This window comes from Momordica charantia, unplaced genomic scaffold, assembly GCF_013281855.1.
Source record: "Momordica charantia cultivar OHB3-1 unplaced genomic scaffold, Mcharantia_2.0 BLBB01000017.1, whole genome shotgun sequence".
Classification (NCBI taxonomy): domain Eukaryota; kingdom Viridiplantae; phylum Streptophyta; class Magnoliopsida; order Cucurbitales; family Cucurbitaceae; genus Momordica; species Momordica charantia.
Genome location: NW_028275173.1, coordinates 9,215 through 35,693, shown reverse-complemented (window position 1 = coordinate 35,693; position 26,479 = coordinate 9,215). Strand labels below are relative to the sequence as shown.

Genomic DNA, 26,479 nt, shown 5'->3' with positions numbered 1-26,479 from the left:
AAACGACTTTAGGATGTGCTCCAACATATGGTCATCTCTTAAAGAGAGGACCAACTAGTAAAAGTGGCATGTGTTGGATAAGTGGGGAACCAATTTATGGTTATCTCTTGTAGAGACGCCCAGGTGGGAAACCAATTTCAAAAGCATTATTTTTTTGAATAAATTAAAAAAAAAATATTTTTTCTTTAATTTTATTTAATGCATCATTATTTTAAAAATAAGTTTAAATAAAAACATTATTTTAAAAAAAATCCCACTATTTCATCTCAGTGTTTTACCTTTTAGTTTTGTTATTTCATTTTAAAAAATATTTTCAAAATATGTCAAACACTTTGAAATCTAGAGTTTTTAAAATTTTGTTTTTGTTTTAAAATTTAGGTAATAACACAATTGTGTTTCTAAGAAATGTAAAAACGTACCAAAGAAATACGAGACAACAAACATATATAACTTTAAACTCATGACAAAATAGTTATCAAATGGGCTCTAAGAAAAACGAACATTACATTAAGGGGCAATAACATGTTGATGCGTGAATTATACTCTCCCGGTTCCTTCCGAGGTTCGCACCAAACTTGATAATCATGAAACAGAGAACTTGCAAAACCAATCAAACCTAAACCGGTGTGACTCCAGTCACACGGGCTCCAATGCCTAAGTTAGCAAGGAGAGTAGATGGATAATGAAATTAGAGTGTAGAGAGTAGGGTGTTTTGGCATACCTCTAGAGTTTGGCTCCCCTTTCCATTTATAGAAGTCGAATTCTAATCCCTTTAGGGTTTACCCCAGTCGAATCCTCATACATCTCAATATTCGAACCCGCTCATTCGTTGTGGGCTTTAGGTCAAATCGAGAATCAAGTCGGGATACTTCGAGTGGGACTGCGAAACGGTCGGGATGAACCGCTACAGTTCTCTGTCGAGGGGCCGAGAACTGCTCAGCACCGAGGCCTGGTCGGCAAGGGGCCGGCCCAAGTCGTCGGCGCCAGCCCCCCTTCCTGGTTCGTGCTTTCTCTCGGGTTTCCTTCAGGCCCCGTCACTTGGTATATTCTTCTTTTATCTCCCCATAACAGTAACCCCCACTCTCAAAATAGAAGGCAAGAGAATGTTAAGGCTTCAATATTGAGAGTATTTGTTATCTGCTGTGGATGACTACTTTGTGGAACAACCCTATTTTTAGTCGTTGTTGGTTGTCGTCTCCATGGGCTAACTTTCCTAGCCCTCATTCTCTTTTATTGCAGTTGGCTGTAATCAAATCTTTTGGGCTCAACCATACGGTTAGTTTTAGTATTAACCGCCAGATTTTTGTTTTGGGATCTAACTTTCAGTTGGATTGGCTGTATCACCTTTAAGTTTCTAACCTGTTTGGGTTTTGCTCATGGTTTTATACTTTAGGTTTTACGCTTGGGTTTTCAACCTATTTGGCTTTTGCCAATGGTTTTATACCATGAGTCCGGTTGATACCCTTATGTCGTTGTCGGTTGTCGTTTCATGGGATGATCTTGTTAGCTTCATACTATTTCTACATAATTGGCTGCAATCAAGTCTCATGGGCTCTACTATACAGTTAGTTTTAACCTTAGATTTTAGCCTTGGGATCTAACTTTTAGCTGGGCTAGCGATACTACCCTTGGGTTTCTAACTTTATTTGGTTTTTCCCCATGGTTTTATACCCTGGGGTTTACTCTTAGGTTTCTAACCTATTTGACTTTCGCCAATGGTTTTATACCTTGAGTTTAGTCGGAACCCTTCGGTTTCTAATCTATTTAGCTTCTGCCAGTTTTTTACCCTGGGTTTAATCAATAGCCTTGGGTTTCTAACCTATTTTAGCTTTTGCCAAATGGTTTTATACCCTGGGTTCCCTTGATTGGTTTGGCTTCCCAACTTTCTGTTGCAACTTTGCTGGGCCTGTACGCATACTTTTTTCAGCACCTTTGGGATTCTATTCCCTGGTTTCACTGACTGGTTTCCAGCTTATCGGCCTGCTTCTAGGTATATCCCAGTTTGAGTTTGTTTATGCAGGAATTTGCACAACGGTTCTTCACGAATCGAGCTCGAACCCGGTCTTCGGTTTCGACCTGAACACTAGAGTGGACCTGCACAAGAGGGTAAGCACTCCGACGCTCAAGTCAGTATAGATCGAATTCCTTATTTAGTTCGAGGTGAGATTCCATACCTGAGCGTGAAATGAAGCCCTCTATTTATATGTGACGGATCCGACAGCACACACGACCGGCGGTTACATGTCTTTTCTCATATCGATCCTGTCGGGTTCCGAGCAGGTCGGACCCCAGTCAGGTCGAACTTTGGTGCCCACACTTCATCTTTTAAGAGGCAAACCCGGTCACCTCGGCGAGGTCGAGGTGGACCTAAGCAATCGTTTTTATCTAATTTCTTCAAACATGAATAAGGGTCCTCCACGTGTCCCGAGTACGTTTACTCCCAAACATTGGCCCCCTCTCTGTTAGGTTCGATCTCGACCTGACAGAGAAGTTTATTTGAATCTATTTTGGACACGTGGCGATTTTCTATTTGTAGAGGGAATATGACCGTTGCAGAATACGTTTCGACCTGCCAGGTTGTCGGAGCACTCAAGCGTTTCGCCGTTGCGTATCCCGAGAAGATCCCAGCCGCTCGTTGATTACACGTGTACGGCGCGGAGGTTTTTCCGATCAGCTATAAATAGTCCCGAAACTTCAGGTCAAACCTTACGTTTTCTGAATTTCTGGAGTTCGATCTGAAACCAGCTCGAACCCTTTCTCTAGGTCAGTCATTTCTTCTTGCTCTTACTCTTCTTTCAAACATGGTAGTTTTCTTGTCTTCCTCCTCCAGTAGCGATAGCTTGGGTAGTTTAGGTCGGACGGTTAGTAGTTCGCCCCCCAAACCAAGTGACTCTGGGGAGGTCTTAGCTCGTAGGTTAGAGTCCGAGCTTGAAGAAATAGAGAACTTTAGGTTCTCAGATGACGGAGAGGACAGTGATACCTCCACCTCGGGCCAGGGTCTGGAGTACCCTTATAGGATGCCCGAGCATTATCTTGGACCTCTTCGTAGGGGGTTTAACATTCCGAATGACATCGTCCTTAGGATTCCGGAGGAAGGGAAAAGAGCTGACAATCCCCCAGAGGGATGGGTCACTCTTTATCTCAAGATGTTTGAGTACGGCCTCAGGCTTCCCCTTCATCCTTTCGCCCAGGAGTTCTTAAACCGAACTGGACTGGCTCCTGCTCAAGTGGCCCCCAACGGGTGGGGTGTCATTTTTGCTTTAGCCATTCTTTTCTGGTTACGAGCTTGGGATGAGGACGAGGCCGAGCTGCTAAGTGTTGATCAGCTCCTTGGATGTTTTGAGGCCAAGAGGATAGCCAAAAAACCTGGTCGGTACTATATGTGCGCAAGGAAGGGCGCGGGTGGTATAGTCAAGGGGCCGACCTCCATCAAAGGATGGGTAGGCAAGTGGTTCTTTGCCTCTGGAGAGTGGTTGGCAAAGGACGAATCAGGTCGTCCCTTCTTTGACGTGTCAGCTAGGTTTGGGAACCTAGGTATGAAGTTTTCTCATTTTCTTTTTCTTTTCATTTCTTGGTATTCACATCTAACTCGAACTCTTGTTTATTTTGTGCAGTATCGATCAAGCCGATTCCCGAGCTCGATCAAGCCACTTTCGACACCCTCAAGTTTTACAAGGAGAACTTCCCCAAGGACAGGAAGATCGAAACCTTGGTCACCGACAAGCTTCTCTTGGAGTCGAGGCTTCTTGACTACAACCCTCTAGTTCGGCCAATTGAAGCTTCGAGAGCAAACTCCGAACTCGGTAAGTCGTGTTCGATCTCAATCTCAATTTTAGCTTCAAGTTTTTTACTTCTAACATTTCTTCTTATTCGTACTGCAGCTGTGGTGTGTAGATTCACGAGCAGCGTGAAACGCAAGTCTAAGGGTCGTGCTCACGCCCTTAAGACAATTCAGAGCTCTGAACCATCTACACCTGTCGTGGATCAGAATGCAACTCAGGACCAGGCTGGTCCATCTTCTGCAGCTCCAACTCCGGTGATTGAGTTGGATTCTACTGGGGAGCGCTCCAGGGAGAAGCGCTCGAGGAGCGAGTCCGAGGCCTTGGACGTGTCACCTCTTCGTGAGGTGAGAGAGGGCTTTCCCCTAAAGAGGAGGAAGAAGAAGAAGAAGACCACCTCCTCCTCGGAGGTTGGACCTCGTGGCCCCATGCCTTCAAGCCACGCCAACCTCGTAGACGACCCTGAAGCTCGGATGGGGGGTACATCCGACGTGAAGATGCGGTTCAGAATGGAACCGTCGAGCTTCGGGGTGAAAGACCAGGTGTCACGCATCTCGGTTGCCTGCTTGGATCGCTGCCTTAGGAGAGCCTCCAAGTTTGTGAGCGACCCAGGGTCCGTGCTGCAGCGGACTATCGACCACGCCGTCGAGGTAAGACCTACTCTTTAGCACATATTTTGTCGTCATATAGCTTCATTTGGTCTAACATGTGCCCGCCTTCTATGTCTTCCAGGCGTTCACCGCTTCCATCCATTCAGCAGTCATGATCAAGGCCGAGCTGGATGGAAGGGTGGCCTTGGCAGCGAAGGAGAGGGAGAATTCCTCTGCCGCCTTGGAGGCTGCCACCACGCTCAAGGGCTAGCTGCTAATGGCTCGGAGCGAGGTGGACATACTGAGGGCTGAGGTTGAAGCCAAAGCTGAGCTGCTGAAGAGGGAGGATGAAAGGCACAAGGCCCACCTCCGAGCTGCCCACGCTATCACTAAGGGGCTGGAGAAGGAGAAGTTCCAACTCCTTAAAGAGAAGGACGACCTGCTCCAGGCCTTCGAAGGGAAAGACGCTACAATTGGGCGTCTTACTGACGAGTTGAAGGCGGAGAAGGAGCGCCTTTCTGATGGAACTCTTCTTGAAGCAGCCTTCAGGCAACACCCATATTTTGACGGGTTTGCCAAGGACTTCAGCGACGCAGGCTTCAAATTCTTGATGAAGGGGATTGCTGCTGACATGCCACACCTCCAGGTCGACCTCGGCGGTCTGAAGAAGAGGTACGCTGAGAAATGGGCTTCTGGGCCTAATGGCACCCAGGTCCTGCATCCCTGGTGGACAAATACGTCAGAGATCTGGACTCTGACTACTCCGACCTGGAGGAAGACGAGGTCCCAAGTCAGGAACCTACTGAGGTCGGCACCACCCAAGAAGGAGTCCCTTCCCAGCAGAACGAATCTCAGGAGGTCAACCTTCTAGGCTCTCAAGGCGAGCTATCTTCTCACCTGGGGAGCGGTTGAGTCTCATTAGTTTAGTTTAGTTTTTTTTTTTTTTGTAAGCCTTTGGGCTGGGCTACAAGGTATATCAGCCTTGGCTCTCCCCTTTTGATTAATGAAATTTCCAATTCTCCATTTCCATTTGTTCTTCTGCTACTTCTTCTTTTAAGTTTTTAACCTTGGTTTTGAAAGTTGGAACTTACAAATGAATAAATTCACCTCGCACCTCTAACTTAAAGGATCGCACCCCTAACTTAACTTTGGGCTTAAGCTTTAAGATAACTCTTTTCACATCGTACCTCTTACCTAAGGTTTGAATTTGAGAGTTTCTTTTGTCAATCTTTAATACTTCTCCTCGAACTCGGAAGTCCGAAAGAACACAGCAATTGGAACTTTCTACGTCGCACCTTTAACTTGTACGTTCAAAGGGTTGAATTTTGTGTCCGTAGTTAATATTTACATCGCACCTCGAACCCGTAGGTTTAGAGGATTGAATTTCTTGAACCTTCAACATCGCACCTTTATCTTAAGCGTTCAAAGGATTGAATTTTGGTTCGTAATTGATTTTGACATCGCACCTCGAACCCGTGGGTTTTGAGGATCGAATTTGATCAATTTTTGCCCTTACTTTGCCGATTTTAAGTCTTATGGGAGTCTGTGGCCCCATTTAATTTCTAATCGAACTCGGAGTTATGAAATTAAATAACCCCATTTAATGAAAGTTCCGCCCCTTGAAAATTTTTACAAGCCCATTTTGGGACTATTTTGACATTTCAGGGGTAATAGCGCTTCAAGTGCTCCGCGTTCCATGGATGCGCAAGCACTCTCCCCTCCAGGTCAGCCAGCATATAAGTTCCAGGTCGGACTATGCCTTTGACTTCGAATGGTCCCTCCCAACTTGGGTCAAGGGTGCCAACATGACTCTGAATTTTTCTTAAGACCAAATGTCCAACTTGGAAGCTTCGAGGTCGAACTCGGGCATTGTAATGTCTGGTCATTCTGTTTTGATACTCTGCTAAGCGCAGCTGAGCCATTTCCCTTTTCCCTTCCAATAAGTCCAGGTTAAGGAGTAGCTCTTCCTCGTTCTTCGTTGGCTCGTACTATTCTACCCTGTCTGTTGGTATGCCGATCTCGACTGGTACAACAGCTTCGGAACCAAAGGCTAGCGAGAACGGAGTTTCGCCAGTTGACTCCCGTGGGGTGGTTCGATATAACCACAGAACCTCAGGTAGCTCCTCGGCCCATCTTCCCTTTCTGGAGTCCAACCTTAGCTTGAGTCCTCGCTTTATGATCTTGTTTACTGCTTCAACTTGTCCATTCGCTTTTGGATGCGTAGGGGACGAACTGAGGTGGCTTATACCAAGTTTTCTGCAAAAGTCCTTGCACTTTGCATTGTCAAATTGTTTTCCGTTGTCTATCACGATAGCATTTGGTATGCTGAAGCGGCACACAATGTTTGTACATATGAACGACGTGACTCTGGACTCTGTGATGTGGGATAGTGCATCGGCTTCAGCCCATTTAGTGAAGTAGTCCACAGCGGCAACGGCGAACTTTTTTTGTCCTTTGCCCAGAGGAAAAGGACCTATGATGTCCACCCCCCATTGCGCAAATGGCCATGGGGCCGAGATGGGGGTGATCAGTTCGGGAGGTTGATGGATAATGTTTGCGAAACGCTGGCAGTTGTCACAAGCTTTCACAAACTGCCTTGCATCCTGCTCGACACTGGGCCAATAGTACCCTTGTCGAACCACCTTGGCCGACAACGACCTGGCGCCAGAGTGGTTTCCACACACCCATTCATGAACTTCCTTAAGAATGTAAAGGCCTTCTTCGGGAGTCACACACTTGAGGAGAGGCAGGGAGAAGCCACGTTGGTACAACATTCCTTCTTGGAGTGTGAACCGAGCTGCTCTCTGCGTCATCTTCTTTTGCTCCTTCGGATCTTGCGGTGGGTTTCCTTTGATGAACTCCACGATTGGGTCCATCCAAGTGAGTGATGGAGTATCAACCTCCATTACATCTGGCTCCAAGATTGAAGGAGTGTCTAGGATTTCGACCGGGACCGACCTAGCCAGGTCGGTCTCGTATGCTGATGCCAATTTGGCTAAGGCATCTGCATTAGAGTTCTCAGATCTTGGAACTTGACTCACCTCGTAAGTCCCGAACTGGGCGAGGTGCGATCTGACCTTGCTCAGATATTTTTCCATCCGGGGGTCCTTCGCTTGGTACTCCTCCTTGATCTGATTTACAATTAGCTGGGAGTCACTAAAGACCTTTATGTGACTGGCCCCCAGTTCTTTGGCAACGCGCAGGCCTGCTACGAGTGCTTCGTACTCGGCCTCATTATTTGAGGTCCGAAAGTTGAACCGCAGAGCATATTCGAATCGCTCACCTTCTGGTGCGAGCAAGAGGATTCCTGCCCCGCACCCCCTCTCGTTAGAAGACCCATCAACGAAGATCGTCCACGGGAGGTCGGATTTGACCAACTGAGGTAGTGGAGTGAGCTCTGCGATAAAATCGGTCACTGCTTGTCCTTTCATCGCAGTTCTGGGCTCGAACTGGATGTCGTACTCCCTCAATTCCAATGCCCACTTCATCAGACGCCCTGATGTTTCAGGCTTAAGGAAGATATTCTTCAGGGGCAAGTTTGTAAGTACCACGACCGTGTGCGCTTGGAAGTACGGCCTAAGTCTTCGGGCCGAGGTGACTAAAGCGAGGGCCAGCTTCTCCATTTGGGGATATCTGGTCTCGGCCTCGGTCATGGCCTTACTGGTGTAATAAACGAGGCTCTGGCTCGCGCCCTCCTGCTTGATCAGTGCCGAGCTGACGGCGCTAGCAGATACCGCCAGGTACAAATGAAGTTATTCCCCTGGTAATGGCTTCGCGAGTAGAGGTGCCGAGCAGAGATAGTCTTTTAACTGCCCCAGCGGTTGCTCACACTCTTTCGTCCATTCGAACGGTCCCTTCTTCCTAAGAACTTTGAAGAACGTAAGACACTTGTCCGTCGATCTTAACACGAACCTATTCAAGGCTGCAATCCTGCCATTGAGGCACTGAAGCTGCTTTAGAGTCTTGGGTGCCTCCATCTCGAGCACGGCCTTTATCTTCTCTGGGTTAGCCTCAATCCCACGGTTATTTACCATAAAACCAAGGAATTTTCCCGAGGAGACTCCGAAGGCGCACTTGGTCGGATTGAGCTTCATTTGGTACTTGCGTAGCACTCCAAAGGCTTCGGTTAGATCGGAAAGATGCGACTTTGACTGCTTGCTCTTTACAAGCATGTCGTCCACATACACTTTCATATTCCGACCGATCTGCTTGGCGAACATTTTGTTCACCATCCTTTGGTAGGTCGCACCTGCATTCTTTAGGCCAAAAGGCATCACCTTGTAGCAGTACAGACCTTGGTCTGTTATGAACGCGGTGTGATCTTGGTCTGGCAAATGCATTTTAATTTGGTTGTATCCGGAGTAGGCATCCATGAAGGTGAGTAGCTCGTGCCCGACTGTTGCGTCCACGAGCTGGTCGATCCTTGGAAGGGGGAAGCAATCTTTTGGGCACGCCTTATTTAAATTTGTAAAGTCCACGCACGTCCTCCACTTCCCGTTGGATTTTTTAACTAATACAACGTTAGAGAGCCACTCAGGATACAGAATTTCTCGTATATATTCAGCTTTTAAGAGTTTGTTTACTTCCTCAACAATTACATCACTCATCTCTTTATTTACAAGTCTTCTTTTTTGCTTTACAGGTCGGAATAATGGGTCTATGTTGAGGCGATGCACCATGATCTTCGGGTCGATACCAGGCATGTCCTTGTGAGACCATGCGAAGACGTCTGAGTTAGACCTGAGGAAGTTGATCAGTTCTTCCCTGTCAGTGGCCCCCAGCTTGGTTCCTATACTTACTTGTTTTTCAGGGCTAAGTAAAGGAACAAGCTCGAGCTCTTCTGTTGGCGGGGAGAACTGTCTTTTGCCTTCCTTTGGCAGGTCGGCGTCTGACTCCTGCAGCTTGCCACAATTGGTTTGTTCTTCTAGGGCGCATACCGCCAACCCTTTAAGCGCGGATGCATAACACTCCCGTGAGGTTTTTTGCTCACCTCGGACCGTACCCACCCCATTCGGGGTTGAGTACTTCAAGACTTGATGCAGTGTGGAGGGGACGACCCGAAATGAGTGGATGATGGGTCTCCCGAAAATGGCGTTATAGGCCGATCTGCCGTCGATCACTACGAACTCGGCCATCTGCGTTACTTGGGTAGCATCTTGCCCGATTGTTACTGGCAGGTCGATGCACCCTTCTGGGGAGACCGATTCTCCAGAGAATCCAACCAAGGGTGTTGGACTTTTCTTCAATTGTGACCTGGTCCATCCCAATGCTAGATATGTTGGGAGGGACAAGATGTTGGCAGATGCGCCTCCATCAACCAATACTCTTCCAAACAGGACGTGATCAATGAGAGGGGCGATCACGAGCGCGTCATTGTGAGGCAAGTGGACCCCCTCCAGGTGATGGAGCAAGTAGGTTTCTGCTCCCTGATGATGCATACCTCGCGCCTGGCTTCGCGAGCTAGCTCTTTCCTCTTGTTTCCAGACTGGCCCCCGCTCGGGCCTCCTAAAATAGTGTTGATGACCGCAGGTCGGTCATCCCGACGAGGCGGCGTTCTTGAATGTTCCCTCTCTTCTTTCTTTTCGACCGAGTTAGACCTCGGTTTGCCCACAAATTTTTTGAAGTAGCCATCTTGAATGAAGTCTTCAATCTGGCGTTTTAACTCCCAGCAATTTGACGTATTGTGGCCGTGATCGCGATGAAAACGGCAGTACTTATCTTTGTTGCGCTTTTCTGGGTCTCCTCGGAGCTTCTCAGGTCGCTTGAGGAGCTTTTTCATCCCGCTCTCCTCGATGTTCGTGAATATCTCGGAGATGGGGATGGTGGTTGGGGTGTACCGTTCATAAGGTCGGCTCCAGGAAAGACCGCTCTCCGACCTACGGTACTCTGTTCTGCTACTGGAGGAGGATGGTCCCTCATCTTTGGACCTAACATCAGTTCTCCTCTTCTCCTGGCCGAGTTTTTCCTAATCGATCTTCTTTTCAGGTCGGCCAGTCTTGGTTCGGAGGAGCTCCTGCCCATCAACGACTTTCTTCGCTTTTTGCAATACTTCGGCGAAGGTGGCTGGAGCCTCCTCTCCAAGTTTTATGGTTAAGGTCTCATTGGCCAGGCCAGTAAGGAAGTAGCACATGGCCGAATCGTCGGAGCAGTGCACGACCTTCGGCTGCTCCTCCTGGAACCTTGTGACATATTCTCTCAGCGTCTCTTCTTCCTTCTGCCTGATGGTGGCAAGGTGAGTCGCTGTCTTTCTGTCATAGTGCCGAGAGGGGAACTGACTGATGAACTCTTCCTTAGCTGGGAGTAGGTCGATATCGACCTAGCCGGCAGTCTCCGGTACCACAGGCGCGCGCTGCCGGTAAGTGCGATCTGGAAGGCGCGGCATTTTATTGCATCCGTTGCCGCCTGAAAATCCATGAGGCCCTCGAAGACTTCAACATAGTCTTTGTGGTCCTTAGACCCATCATAGGGCTTCATGGTAAGAGTCTTGAACTTCGGAGGGATTGGAGCCTCCATAATATCCGAGGTGAATGGCGATTCTCCCAAGTCGCCATCGTCAAACGGGCTCTCCTTCTTCTCGCACCTGGCTTTGAGTGCCTCGACCTGCTCATCGAACCTGTGTTTCATCAGGTCGAATTCTTCCCTGGTGATCACAGCTTCTGGTGCTAGGGGCTTGTATTTTGATTGAGCCTTTAGGTTCGAGTTGGAGAATTCTCGGGAGTAGGAAGGAGAGTCTTCCGGCTCCTGAGATGCTCTCTTCTTTTTTTCAGTGAGATGGTTTCTCAGATCGTTGTCTCGCAAGCTGTAATCCACCCCTTCATCGTTGGGAATGGGCTCGCGATCGCCAGGTTGGATAGATGGAGCTCCCTTTTCACTGGGTGTGCCCGAGGCTATAGAGGGAGACGCAGTTCGGTTAGCACACGTTGCCTCGGCGTACATCTCTTCCATTGTGCGCAACCGATGGCGCATATCATCCAACTCACGCTAGAGAGTAGACAGAGCTTCAGGGTCTGCTGCCTGGTTGGCCCTTTGGGAGGTCTTTCTCGACGTCCCTCCTCGGCCTCTGTTGGCTTTTGAGGGTTTCGGGTGAGCAGGTGGTAGCTCTTGGTTCGCATGGCGGGCAGATCTCCCTCTTGCCCTACTTGGACCTGGTCCTCGACTATTCTTGCACCGAGGTCTCGCTGAGGGCCGTTATCAGCGTTCACACCCCTCTGTTCTGTCGTATTGGCAGAGTGATGCACCATTTTTTCGTATATATTTTTTTTAGATCGCGATGACTTAAGATGTCGGTTCCCACAGACGGCGCCAAATGTTTATGCAGGAATTTGCACAACGGTTCTTCACGAATCGAGCTCGAACCCGGTCTCCAGTTTCGACCTGAACACTAGAGTGGACCTGCACAAAAGGGTAAGCACTCCGACGCTCAAGTCAGTATAGATCGGATTCCTTATTTAGTTCGAGGTGAGATTCCATACCTGAGCGTGAAATGAAGCCCTCTATTTATAGGTGACGGATCCAACAGCACACACGACCGGCGGTTACATGTCTTTTCTCATATCGGACCTGTCGGGTTCTGAGCAGGTCGGACCCCAGTCAGGTCGAACTTTGGTGCCCACACTTCATCTTTTAAGAGGCAAACCCGATCACCTCGGTGGGGTCGAGGTGGACCTAAGCAATCCTTTTTATCTAATTTCTTCAAACACGAATAAGGGTCCTCCACGTGTCCCGGGTACGTTTACTCCCAAACAGAGTTCCTTGATCAGCTATTGACTAATCTACCCATGCCCCCACTTGAGGAGTTTTCATTTGGAATAAAGATAAATGTCCAAGTAGTAAAAAATTAATCACATGCTAGAATCAAAAGCAAGTAGATATTTTCTGAAATGTAGGGCCAAACGTAAATTGAAACGAAGTAAACGATAATCTATATAAGCAATTATATAAAAAAATTAAGCCTAAACTATTAACTAGGCAAAAAGGAAAGAAATATTGTCCTGTGTGATCAGGTCGTCACGCGTTATCTTGAGATGGCGTAGTAGCATATGTGCAATACTCATTGTTTTCTCCTGATTCTTGCTCGGATGAGTCTGTTGTTGGTGTATATTTCTCCAAAGGGTCTCATTGATACAACTGGTCTTGAGTTTTGCCAAGACCCTGTTTTGAATGGAGTAGTTCTTCTGCGCTTATATATTATTGAGCTCGAGTCAATGCTTCTGAGAAGGTTGTTGGAGCTCTCTTTCTAAAAGAAAATGATAGCTCTTTATCTCTTATGCCAGATAGGAGAGCGAGTAGTGATATTCCGTAGGTAAGATCTTTTACTAGTAGTCTTTCCTCGTTGAAGCGAGCCACATATTCTCTGAGGCTCTCAGTTGATTCTTGGCTCTTATTCTGCCATCCAACAAATTGCGTGACAAATGCTTCGACCAGTTTTTTAAAGAAGAAGATTGGTTTTCTTCTTAATTGTCGAAACCAGACACGAGTAGTGCCCGTTAACGTGAAAGAAAACACTCTGCACTTGATTGATTTTGTCATCCCGTAGAGGTCCATCCATTCTCTATACATGACCAAATGGTCAAAAGGATCTGTTAAGTTGTCGTATTGCTTTATAGTAGGGAGTCTGAACTTTGGATGGATCTTTGCTTTATAGTAGGGAGTCTGAACTTTGGATGGATCTTTTCTCTCATTATTTCTTCCACGAATGGGGAATCTGTTGGCTCTATAATCTCTTCAAAGTTCGTATCTTCTGTCTTTATGTCTTGTACAACCTTTTTGTGATCTTTCTGTATGCTCATGTCGGCTAAGCAATTTTTCTTTATGGTGCGTGGTGTTCTTGAGGTCTGGTCGGGTTTCCTATCGATGGTAAGTATCATTCTATGGTTTGTCGTTCCCTCCTATTACCAGTTTACTCCGTGCCAATAGGTTGTTCGTCGACTCCTTCGCGTCTCCACTCGTGGGAGCTTTGCCCTTTCCTGGATCTCGTACAAATGATGGTGGACTCTCCTCTTGTTGCTTAAGTCTCTCGAGAATGAGAGATATGTTTCAGTTCACTCCTGCAATCTTCTTTTCTAAAGTAGCTCATTTGTTCTCCTTCCGTTCAAGAATTTCTGTCTGTTGCTCTTTCTGTCCTGGAATCTGTCGCCTTATATCACCCAGGGCCTGCTCGAAAAGTTGTCGACATGTTTCACCCTCGGCTGTCTCGGGTAAAGGCAGCCTCCTAGTCGTATGACGTTCGTTGCCAACATGTTGTGGTCTACTTTTAGAATTCATGTTGATTTGTTTCTCTCAGGATCTGTCCTAGATTTTGTCGATTCCCTTCACCCTAGACCTTCTCGGATCCTGAGCAGCTCTGGTCGACTTGTTGATCGTCTCGAATTTTGGATCTGAATCATCCCTTCTCGACTTGATGATCGTCTCGACTTTTGGATCTGAATCATCCCCACAAACGACACCAATTGTTGATGCGTGAATTATACTCTCCTAGTTCCTTCCGAGGTTCGCACCAAACTTGATAATCAGGGAATAGATAACCAGAAAAATCAATCAAACCTAAACCGGTGTGACTCTAGTCACACAGGCTTCGATGCCTAAGTTAGTAAGGAGAGTAGATGGATAATGAAGTTAGAGTGTGGAAATAGGGTGTTTTGGCATACCTCTAGGGCTTGGCTCCCCCTTCCATTTATAGAAGTTGAGTTCTAATCCCTTTAGGCTTTACCCCAGCGAATCCTCATACATCTCAATATTCGGGCCCGCTCATTTGTTGTGGGCTTTAGGTCAAATCGAGAATCAAGTTGGGATACTTCAAGTGGGACTGTGAAACGGTCGGGATGAACCACTACAGTTCTCGGCCGGGGGGCCGAGAACTGCTCGGCGCCGAGGCCTGGTCGGCCAGGGACCGGCCCAAGTCGTCAGGTGCCGGCTCCCCTTTCCTAGTTCAGGCTTTCTCTCGGGTTTCCTTCGAGCCATGTTGCTTGGTCTATTCTTCTTTTATCTCCCCATAACAGAACACAAAATTTGTATTTATGAAAATATTTGCTTGATCTCGCTTGGTTGTATAAACTTGCAAATTATGTTATTTTTGTTAAATTTTAACCCTGAATATATATACTCATTTTTCCTTTTGTGCTATTTTTGTCATTCTCTTTAAAAATAAAATAGTTAAATTACAACTGATTTTTTATTTTTTTATTATTAGTTTTTTAATTATATAGATTTGTGGTTAAAAAAACGGTTAAATTACAAGTATGGTGTCTAAACCTTTAAGAGATTGTGTTTAATAGGTTATTGAATTTTAAAAAGTATCGAATGAGTGCTTGAATTTTCAACTTTATCATGTCTAACAGATTCTTGTCATATTAGACATTTTATATAATTCTCGAACCTAATTTTGTGTCTCAAAAGACACAAAACAGATGACAATCATCATACACAAAATTGAAAGCCTAGATACTCGTTACATTTTAATATTTATTTAAATATAAGTTTCTTTTTACTTAATTTGAGAGTTTAAGGATTCAAGAGGTTTTATCAAATTTTGTAAAATGTATTTTAAAAGAAGTTTAAAGAAACTTATTAACTTTTCTATTAAGTTACTACATGCAAGTTTCCTATAAATACCTCTCTTCCTAAACTCTCAAAAAACAATCCATTCAATATATCATCTATATTTATTACTTTCTCTACTTTGTTCTTTTAAGAGCGATTGGCCAAAAAAAGGGTGTTCTTCGTTGTGGAGCTTTAAGCTTAACCTCTAGTTGCAGGGTGGTTTAAGCTACACAACGTTTCAATTGGATTGTTGTATCCTGGAGGGGACAGGCCAGAGAATACCTGCTGCACCAGTGGTTGATAAAGATAAAGACACCGCAGAGGGCTTGAATCTCCTTAAAGAGAGCGAGATACACGCGCCTCAACCTAATTGATTACGTGTTTGTTTCTCAATATTTACTCCATTTACCTCTATAATTTATAATTCCCCCAACAATTTTAAGGAGAATCAAAATCAATTTAAGAAGAATTGATATGGAGTCTACTATTGAGAAACCTAATGAGAATGTTGGAGATCTCAAGAAGCCCTTTAGATTTAAGGGAGCACACTTTAAGAGATGGAAGGGAAAAGTGTTGTTCTACCTTAATCTTCTCAAGGTGGCCTATGTCCTCACTGACAAGAACCCAAAGAAAATTGATACTGAAAGCATGAGTATTGAAGAGTTCATGGAACACGAGGAGAAAATTGATAAGTATGAGAAAGTTGAGTACAAATGCCGGTATTATCTTCTAAATTGTCTAGCTGATCATTTTTATGATTATTATGATACTACTTTCACATCTGCCAAGAAAATATGGAAAGCCTTGCAGAGTAAATATGATACTGAAGAGGTAGGGGCGAAAAAATATGTTGCAAGTCGTTTATTTTGCTTTCATACGGTGGATGAAAAATCTGTAGTGGAGCAAGCGCAAGACTTTCAAATGATAGTAGCTGAAGTAGTATCTGAAGGAATTAAGATTGGAGACAATCTTATTGTGTCTGGCATAATTGACAAGCTTCCACCATCATGGAGTGAATTTCAGAAAACTATGCGTCATAAACAAAAAGAAATTTCTCTAGAGACGCTAATCACTCGCATCCGTGTGGAAGAAGAAGCAAGAGGGCAAGATGCTTTCATTCAAGAAGGTAATGAAAATTCCACCAAGGTAAATCTAGTCTCTACTAATGATAATGTACCTAATGATCAAATTCCTAAAAATAGACATTTAAACCCAAAGAAGAGTTCTATGAAAACGAAGAATAAACCTCATTTTAAGAACCAAGCACATCCACAACACTCAAGATCAGTTTGTTTTGTTTGTGGCAAGAGTGGGCATATTGCTCGATTTTGCAGATTCCAGAAACATGAACCTGTCCCCAGGCTAATGTTAGTGAAGAGCCATTTGTGGCTATAATAACTGATATTTATATGACTCAAAGTGTTTATGGATGGTGGGTTGATTCTGATGCCAATAAGCATGTCTGTTATGACAAAGATTGGTTCAAAGTTTATACTCCTCCTAAAACAATAATGCTTGGTGATTCTCATATCACTCAAATTATGTGAACTGGTGAGGTTGAGTTAAAATTCACATCTGGAAGGGTTTTAATTTTAAAAGATGTGCTTTATACACCCTCCATGAGGAAGAATTTTATGTCCAGCTATCTTCTTAATAAGGTTCGCTTTAAACGGACTATGGAATCTTATCAATATGTGATAACTAAAAAAGGAGTTTTTGTTGGAAAAGGTTATGCTTGTGATGGGATGTTCAAATTGAACATTGACAATATTAATAGAGCATCTACTAGTTCAATTTATATACTATCTTCTTTGAATTTTTGGCATGCTCATTTTTGTCATATAAATAATAAATATGTGGGAATTATGAGTAGTCTAGGATTAATTCGTAGTTTAAAAAAATGATTTTGAGAAATTTGAGACATGCAGTAAAGCTAAAATTACAAAAGGGCCTCATAAAAGTGTTGAAAGAAATATCGAATTATTAGATTTAATTCATACAGATTTGTGTGAATTTGAAGGGATTTTAACTAGAGAAGGAAATAGCTATTTTATCACTTTTATTGATGACTTTTCTAAATATACTTATGTTTATTTAATGAAAAATAAAAGTGATGCTTTTGAGAATTTCAAAAAATTTCTCCTCGAAGTTGAAAATCAATTCGGTAGAAAAATTAAAAGAGTTAGAAGTGATAGAGGTCGAGAATCTGAATCATTTGAATTCAATTCATATGTTGATTCATTGGGAATAATTCATGAGACTACTCAGCATATTCACCTACTTCTAATGGGGTAGCTGAGAGGAAAAATGGAACCTTAATTGGTTTAACTAATGCTATGCTATTAGAATCAGGTGCATCTTTCAATCTTTGAGGTGAAGCGGTTTTAACTGCTTGTCATGTGTTAAATAGAGTACCACATAAAAATACAAAGATTACACATTTTCAAACGTGGAAAGGGTATAAGCCAAATTTAGGATATTTAAGGGTTTGGGGATGCTTAGCTTTTGTAAGGCTAACAGATCCAAAAAGACCTAAATTGGGGTCTAAAGCTACAACTTCTATTTTTCTTTGATATGCCGTTAATAGCACAGCCTATAGATTTCTTGATATTGAAAATAATGTAATTTTTGAATCAAGTGATGCAATTTTTCATGAAGAAAAATTTCCTTTCAAGTCAAGAAATAGTGGGGGTCAAAATCATGGACAAACTTCTACTAATTTTGGATCTTCTACTCCAAGTGATATTAACGAAAAAAATTCTCCAATTGAATTGAGAAGATGTAAAAGAGCTAGAATTGTAAAAGACTTTGGTTCTGATTTTTATATTTATAATGTGCAAGAAACACCAGTTACTTTGCAAGAAGCTTTATCATCTCCGGATTCAATTTTCTGGAAAGAGGTTGTGAATGATGAGATGGAGTCACTAATTTTTAATAAAACTTGGAAATTAGTTAATTTACCACCTGGTTGTAAAATCATAGGGTGTAAATGGGTCCTAAGAAAAAAGCTGAAACCGGATGGTAGTATAGACAAATATAAAGCTCGACTTGTCGCAAAAGATTTTTAACACAAAGAAGATATAGACCTTTTTGATACCTTTTCCCCGGTTACTAGAATCACATCCATTAGATTGCTAATAGCAATTGCTGCAATTTTTAATTTGAGCATTCATTAAATAGATGTGAAAACAGCTTTTCTAAATGGTGATTTAGAAGAAGAAATTTATATGGACCAACCTGAAGGTTTTATAGAACCTGGAAATGAGAACAAAGTGTGTAAGCTTACTAAATCATACTTAAAATAAGCCCCAAAGCAGTGGCATGACAAATTTGATTCATGTATGCTAAATAATGGTTATAAACCAAATGAATGTGATAAATGCATATATTGCAAATCATGGGAAGATTCACACGTTATTATTAGGCTCTATGTTGATGATCTACTAATTTTTTGCCCAAATATTATTGTCATAAATGAAACAAAAAATTTATTGTGGAGCCATTTTGACATGAAAGATCTCGGTGAGGCTAATTTCATTCTGGTTATGAAAATAACTAAAACCTCTAATGGGTTTTTTCTTGACCAATCACATTATATTGAGAAAATACTTACAAAGTATAATTATTTTGATTGTAAACATGTGTCCACTCCTTTTGATTTAAGTGTTCACTTGTTTCCCATTGAAAGTGAAAGTGATGTAATAAATCAAAAGGAGTATGCAAGTGTGATTGGTAGCCTGCGGTATGCAACTGATTGCACGAAACCTGACATTGCATACGCAGTAGGAGTTCTTAGCAAATTTACAAGTAAGCCAGGTAAAGAGCATTGGCATGCCATCGAACGTTAATATACTGCTGTTGTTGAAGGATTTTTTGATGCTGACTGGAATACTTTGTTACGTGATTCTCTATCTACTACTACTGGGTATATATTTACCTTGGGAGGTAGCGCTATTTGTTGGAAATCTAAAAAACAAACAATTATTTCCAACTCTACCATGGAAGCAAAACTTATTGCTTTAGCTTCAGCTAGTGAGGAAGTAAGTTGGCTAAGAGATTTGTTATATGAGATTCCAATGTGGGAGAAACCAATACCTCCAATTTTAATTAATTGTGATAGCACTGCTACAATTGGTAGAGTAAAAAACCGTTTTTATAACGGTAAATCCAGACCTATAAGAAGAAAACACAATACTGTGAGATCTTATTTGAGCAATGGAATTATTAATGTGAATTACATTAAATCTTGTGATAATCTTGCAGATCCATTGACAAAAGCCTTGACTAGAGAAAAGGTCTGGGACACATTGAGGGGATGGGGTTGAAGCCCTTATCATTGTCATGAGCCATATATAAGGATACCCACCTAGTGATCAGAGATTCTGAGAACTAGGTTCAATGGGAAAAACGAACTATAAGGTGGCCGTAAAAATGCATTATTTATATATTTTGATCCATCCCTATGATGTGGTGCATAATCCTACAATGTTTTGGAGGATTGAGTTTTTCAATAAACTCTTAATAAAGCATGTAGCTCTTATGAGTGGGGTGTCACTGTTATAGGAGCACCCTTGACAGATTTTACCTATATGAGTGTGGGAGTGAAGCCGCTCTCTATGAGGATATAGGACTTATCCTCAAAATACACTCACGAAATACTGGGATCAGCACAAGGCCTTAAAGTGCTAAACATTAAAGCTCATTTCTAACACCTGGATAATTATGTGTGGATAATAATTCTTTCTTTCCCTTTAGCATTAGAGTTCAAGTCGGAGACAAGTATTAATGCTGGAGTAGAGATTATTATTTCACTAGTAAAGGGTCTAATGCATAGTCACACCTTTATGATACCTTTATGATGCATAATTATCTTTCTTTTGGCTAATTGGTTTTGAGTTTTTTAAATATTAAAATAAGTGGGGGAATGTTGTTACATTTTAGTATTTATTTAAATATGAGTTTCTTTTTACTTAATTTGAGAGTTTAAGGATTGAGAGGTTTTATCAAATTTTGTAAAACGTATTTTAAAAGAAGTTTAATGAAACTTATTAGATTTTCTATTAAGTTACTACAGGCAAGTTTCCTATAAATATCTCTCTTCCTAAACTCTCAAAAAACAACACATTCAACATATCTTCTATATTTGTTACTTTCTCTACTTTGTTCTTTTAAGAGCGATTGGCCAAAAAAGGGGTGTTCTTTGTTGTAGAGCTTTGAGCTTAACCTCTAGTTGCATGGTGGTTTGAGCTACACAACGTTTCAGTTTGGTTGTTGTATCCTGGATGGGACAAGCCAGAGAATACCTGCTGCACCAATGGTTGATAAAGAAATACACACCGCATAGGGCTTGAATCTCCTAAAAGAGAGTGAGATACCTGCGCCTCAACTTAATTAATTACGTGTTTGTTTGTCGATATATACTTCATTTACCTCTGTTATTTATAATTCCCCCAACATAAATGATACTTAAAATTTATTTAAATGATCTCGAAATGTATAGTTTATTATATATATTGGTCAATAAATTTGTTTATTTTCTATTTAGAAACAGTTACGGGTGCCCACGTAATAAACTAAACTAAAAGTCAGATAAAATGCTTTTCAGATAAAGAAAAAAAACAAGAAAAAGAAAACTAGCTAGATAAAATGCAAAACTCGAAACTTTGGTAAGAACCCACCACTCTTGAAAGAGTGCATAATAACTCACTGATCATATGCTCTTGCGTTGCCCTTTATTTTAATTTTATTCTAATTAATTAAATTTTTGAAATACTATTTTATTAATTTATTACTATATATATATAGAATTATAAAAATATATAAAAAATAAGAGGCCGAGATTCACACCTTCCAACCTTTAAAAAGATTATTAATTAAATTATACTCAAATTAACGTGATAAATTTTTCATTTTCTTAAATGTAATAATAATTTTGACAATAGGACACGAGTGATTTGTCTTCTAGTTCCCACTCAAGTTCGTGACGAATCGAAAGGAAGTATGGAAGAAGCAGACATAATAAATCACGACTCTCTTAGTCTAAAGATATAATTAACTTAATTAACACAAGACGACTTATTGATTGCACCACTAAACCACTTATAGAAAAAAGTATTTCTCTTTTCTTTGTTTAAATGTTATTTTGGTGTATATATTTCGAGCTTTTATCTATACTTTCAAAATATTCCTTATAAAAAAGCGACTATTTTTTTCCTTCACTTTTTATCTTTTAAGTTTAAATAAAAGAAATATTTGTGGTCTATGTATTTTCATTGAAGTAACGATCTTATCTCTCAACTTTAGTTGGTAACGATCAAACCTCTATAATTTTAAATTGTTAACAATTTAGTTCCTAAATTTTAATATGTAACGATTTAGTCCATATAGTCTAAAGTTTGTAACGATTTAGTTTTGTCATGAAAAATATTGTTAAGATTTGATAGGATTTCTTATATGTGTGTTGATCGAATGACCAAATGTGTTTATAAATTACAAATACTAAATTATTATATAAAAAGAATCAATACTTAATTTCAATGAGATTTTTCAGGATTGGGACTAAATTGTTACAATTTTCAAACTACACGGACTGAATTTTACATATTAAAGTTTAAAGACTAAATTGTTATCAATTTGAAAATACATTGATTAAATTGTTACAAACTAAAGTTCAAACTAAATTATCCCTTCGATGAAAGTACAATGACCAAAAGAGTTTTTTAACCTTTCTTTTCTTATTTTTTTAATCTTAATTTTAGACTTTTAGCATGACCTGTCACTAAATTTCTTGTAATTGTAGCCATAAATTTATATTAAAATGTTTCCATTGATAAATTTGTGTGATAATTTTGCAAATAGATATCAAATTGGTCATTTTTTTTAAAAGTACAAGGACCTAAATAGACGTTTTGAAAATAAATGATTGAAATAAATAGAAGTTGAAAGTAAAAAGACTAAAATGAGCAAAATATGAAATTTCATACACCTTAAAGTTGTTCATAAGATAGGATTAAAGATAACTTTTTGGTTAAAATGTTAGGTTGGTCCTTGTACTTTCAATTTTTGTTCATTTTGGCCCCTATACTTTCAAAATGTATGTTTTGGTCCCTGTATATTCAACTTTAGTCCATTTAAGTTTATGTACTTTTAAAATGTTCATTTTGGTCCTGTACTTTTAAAATGACCATTTTGGTTCCTTAATTTTATTCTTAATCTCTATTTTTTTTTCCTATCATAATTTCAACACGACACTAAAATTGACATATTTCTTAAAATGTAAACATTACTTTATATTAAAGAGTTTTCGCTTGGTGTAGAATTTGTGTTAAAATTTTACAAAATTGGACTAAAATGATAACTTTTAAAAAATACAGAGACCAAAATGAACATTTTCAAAGTACAGGGACTAAAATGAATACTTTCGAAGTACGAGGACTAAAATGAACCAAGCACGGTGACTAAAATAGTATTTTAATCTAATTTTTTTTGAGGTCCTAACACTCATTATATCTAGCATTGAATAGATTGAAATATTCACCTTATCAATATTTCAAATTTTCAAATCAATGATGGACTTTTTTTTAGTGTCTAAATGGGGCACTCGATTCAAACCAAACCTTTTAAAAAGGGAGAAGGGATGTTGGAGGATTTTTTTTCGTGTTTTTTCCCATAAGTAACAAAATGTTATAAATTTTAACTTTTAATATCAAATTAGAATAATTGTTATTGTACGTTGGCTTAGCCCATTGGTCATCCATATAAATAGTAAATGGCTTAAATAAAATGGGATTCAAATCAAGATAGCCATCTAAGACTTAATATCCTACTATAGCAAGGATTTAACATCCCACATATCCAACTGAGAGTAATGCAGTTGTCTTTTGAAATGTCACATAAACCCATCATTTTTATAAAAATTAGGATAATAAACAAATAAACCTCCAAATAGCTCTTCACAAATCTCATTTTCATCAAATAAATTTAAACACAATATGCTTATGGTACATTTATGATTTCTAACCTAATCCAAACCGTATAGGTTGGGTTGGGTTGGGCTAGGCTGATCGGATTTGCATGGCATCGGGTTTTTTGAACGCCCCTAGCCCCTAGTATGAGTTCAGGTTGAAACTAGTTATATTCTTCAAATAATATCATTGGAATTGGGTGGCTTGAATACACTGCATCTTGACAAATATGGAGAGTACGGTTTGTAGTTTTCTTAGGATGAAATCTTGACCCAAAAAAAAAATATATCAATCAAGCTTTTCCATCCCATTCATCATAAAATTCCTTCAGAAATTCCTCCATGAATTTGTGCCTTTTCTCTGCCCTCCTTTGTCCAGCCTGAAATTCGTGCCCAAACCTTTGTGATCAAACTTCAGAGCAATCTTTCTTTCAGTTATAAGGCACAAGAAGACAAATGGATGAAATAAGGAAGAGCAAAGTATAAGAAAGCCACATTAAATATTCCATAACTTCTACCTTTGTTTTCATCAAATCCTTTATTTTCAATAGCTTCTCGTGAAAGTGGTTCACGGTAGTCTGCTCGTCTTTGTTCATGTACTCTTGTTTTGATAAACTCGTTCGAGGACGAATTGCAGGATCGTGCAGCACTCGCTTCTTGCTTCCACCAAAAGTGAAGCATCGGGCAATTCCTGAAGGGGAAGGAAAACTGAGAAGGCTTGCACACAACATGGAAATGGTTTCAAGGATGAGACTAGAAGTGTTTTAAATTGACATGATGTAAAAGCAAACTACCAATAGCACCAATTGCATCTAGACGATCAGCATCTTGAACCACCCCAAACTCCGGAGAATATTCAGCTTTTGAAAGCCCGGCAATCTCTTCCTTGAAGCCTGGATGTCAGACACAACATACATGAGGTGGAAAATTAGTATTTTGCAAACTACACTTTGTATAATGAAAGGAATTCAGTGTAGCAAGTGATCACCAAACAGAGATACCCAGTTTTCAAACAGTGTAAAAATTATAATTATAACAGTACGCACAGACAGAGAACTCCTTCAAACGCTTAATTTTCTTTTCTTTTATATCCACAAGTGTCCAGGCCATACATTCAATTCCCCACCTGGCAACTGATGAACTCAAAAAAAAAAAGTTATACTTCATTTTCTTACAAAATGCATGTACCAAGGAATATATAGGACATTCCCTGACCTCAAAATTCGAGATCCCCACCCCCAAACAAAAACAAAAAAGAACTGTGAGAGTCCTATTAGTGGTATAGGGGGAATATTGTTAATATGTTAATGAAGGGGTAGTATCGTAATTAGTTAGGGGTAAGATGGATATAAATAGGGGTAGTAGGGGAGAAGGAGAATATCTTGAAGAATAGTTTAAGGTGAGGAACTTGAGAGAGTTCTTGGGAGAGACTCAAAAAGCTATTGATATTGTAATTTCTCTTTGATATTGCAATATAGTTATCTTGGTTCGTTTAGTATATTCAGGTTCCTAACAAAACGAACCAAAATACTAAACGCTGGTCCAATTTGTTAGGAACCCGAATATACTAAACGAACCAAGATACAATATAGTTATCTTGTAAGCATGAAAACAATATTCCCCCAATACCTCTAATAGGACTCTCACAAAAACCCTCTGTAAGCATGAAAACAATAAATCAAAATAATGCATTTGATATCACAAAGAGTACAATTTGAGTTGAGTGTAAAACAATTTCTCGTCTATGAAAAGGGAGGGAAAAGGTAGATTTGTGCATTAAACTTTTTGCATAACTTCTATAATAAGTATAATCTATAATAAAATAGAGCACCAGAACTCTTTACAACCAGTTGCAAGGGAAGATTTGAGTTGAGCACCAGCGCCGGTTATGTTAAAACTTAAAACTATTACTATAGGTAACAAACAACGAGCTCTAAATACAGAAATATTAAAACTACATGTAAAATCAAAGTGTTCCACAACATTGAAGCATAAAAGATACCAACCCATGCCCTTTATGATTGCTAATATCCTTTGTTTCTTGTTCTCCTCTATTCCCTCTTCCTCAAGAAAATTCTCCACAATTTTTTCCTCAGCTGGGTCTCTGCACAGAAGAAGATTCACTAACAGATAAGAGCGAAAGCAAACCAACGTATGAAGTCATGAAAGAGCCATTATTGTCCTCAATATATGCAAAAATCGAGAGAGACAAACAAACCTCAAGTACTTGTAATCTCCTGCAAGGTGCCAAACAAGCAGTAACTGACTAGTCAGTGACGATCAAAAAATGATAATATCAAAGGAAGAAAACAAAGCATTAAAATTGAGTCATCTGCAAGATTAATGGATTGAAAATGCAAACACCAAACGAAGTTCACATTGTTCATGGTTGCACATTGTTGCTTACAAGTTATAAGTAACCAGGCACTATTTTTTCCTTCTTTCTTCCTTTGTTCTTTATTTTTTCCACTTTAAGATTCTTAGTTCTTACCAATGCAAAGAGAGCCAAGCTCTAAATAGATTCCAGGAGGCAAATTAAGATTTCTAGATAAGATAAAAACCTAAGAATTGTCTTGATCAGAAGTTGCAAGTAGTATGAAACTAGGCGTAGTATTAAGCAAGCTGGCATCGACCTTGTTCTGTAGCCAAAATAGATAGATAAGGATAACAAAAGAATACCTATATCATGAAGGAGCGCAGCAAGTTCGACCTGCCAAAATCACCAACTGGCAATCAGAAAGATTCCGCGATAAATAATTAATCTAACATTCTCAATCACCAGTAAATGTTTATTTTCCGAGAAAATCTAGGGCAAACAGCGAAAATGCACAAAAATTAGAGCGATTAACATCTAAAATTTAAAATCAAAACCAAAAAAATCACATGAATGTTGCAGAAATGGCAGGAAACAGAAATCGAAGTACGAGTTTCCATGGAACGAGCTTACGATTTCCATGGAGTCGATGCTGGAAGAGAGGCCTTCTTCTTCAGCCAGAGAGAGAGCAAGGTCTCGAACTCTCCAGACGTGAGAAGGATCGTGCGACGCGTCGTTCCCGCCCATCGCCATCTCCACCAGGTCCTCCGCCTTCTTCACTGTTTCTCTTCTCGCCATTTCCCTCTTCTCCGGTTCGTCGCTCACGCGCCGCCGCGGCTAACTGGAGATGGAACAGAAAGAGTCAAGACCCACCGGGCTCTGGCGGCTACTGATATTTCATCCTTTGAATTCTTTTTCTCTCTCTTTGAAGGATAATTTCTAAAATTAATGGATTAATGGAAAAGTTGAAGTTAAGGACTCTATTAAACACAAATGAAAAAGTTGAAGGATTGAACTGTAATTTAATCCAAGAAAAAAAAGTTGACCCCTTGAATTGTTACAAGGTGTTAATTTTTACATAAATAAAATCTCCAATTTCTCTATCTCACTTTGGTAGAAATTTGTGACTTTGTTGGTCGTAGAATAATCAGTCAAGTCTTGGATATAAGGTAAAGTGGTCTAAGTTTCTCTTCATCAAATGGTAAATAAATTTTGTAATCTTGTTGGTTAGATTCAAGTGACCAATTAGTTTCATATATTATTTTCAATACTCTTATCTCAAAATATTAATAAT

General features: G+C 40.6%; 1 protein-coding gene across 2 annotated transcripts; it reads right to left on the bottom strand.

Annotated features, from left to right (window-relative positions):
- Nucleotides 1-22,841: 22,841 nt before the first annotated feature.
- On the bottom strand, nucleotides 22,842-26,142 carry LOC111020741 (uncharacterized). 2 transcript variants are annotated; one of them, XM_088118180.1, is made up of 7 exons: nucleotides 25,819-26,142; nucleotides 25,551-25,581; nucleotides 25,090-25,108; nucleotides 24,878-24,975; nucleotides 23,666-23,764; nucleotides 23,390-23,562; nucleotides 22,842-23,295 (listed from the first exon to the last, which is right to left on the bottom strand). In XM_088118180.1, the coding sequence occupies exons 1-7, from the start codon at nucleotides 25,981-25,983 to the stop codon at nucleotides 23,200-23,202; spliced, it is 681 nt and encodes a 226-aa protein (XP_087974306.1). In that variant the 5' UTR covers nucleotides 25,984-26,142; the 3' UTR covers nucleotides 22,842-23,199. The 2 variants fall into 2 exon arrangements, with proteins under 2 accessions (XP_087974306.1, XP_022153187.1); XM_022297495.2 differs by having other exon boundaries at nucleotides 22,842-23,251; nucleotides 25,819-26,139.
- Between the last annotated feature and the right edge of the window lie 337 nt (nucleotides 26,143-26,479).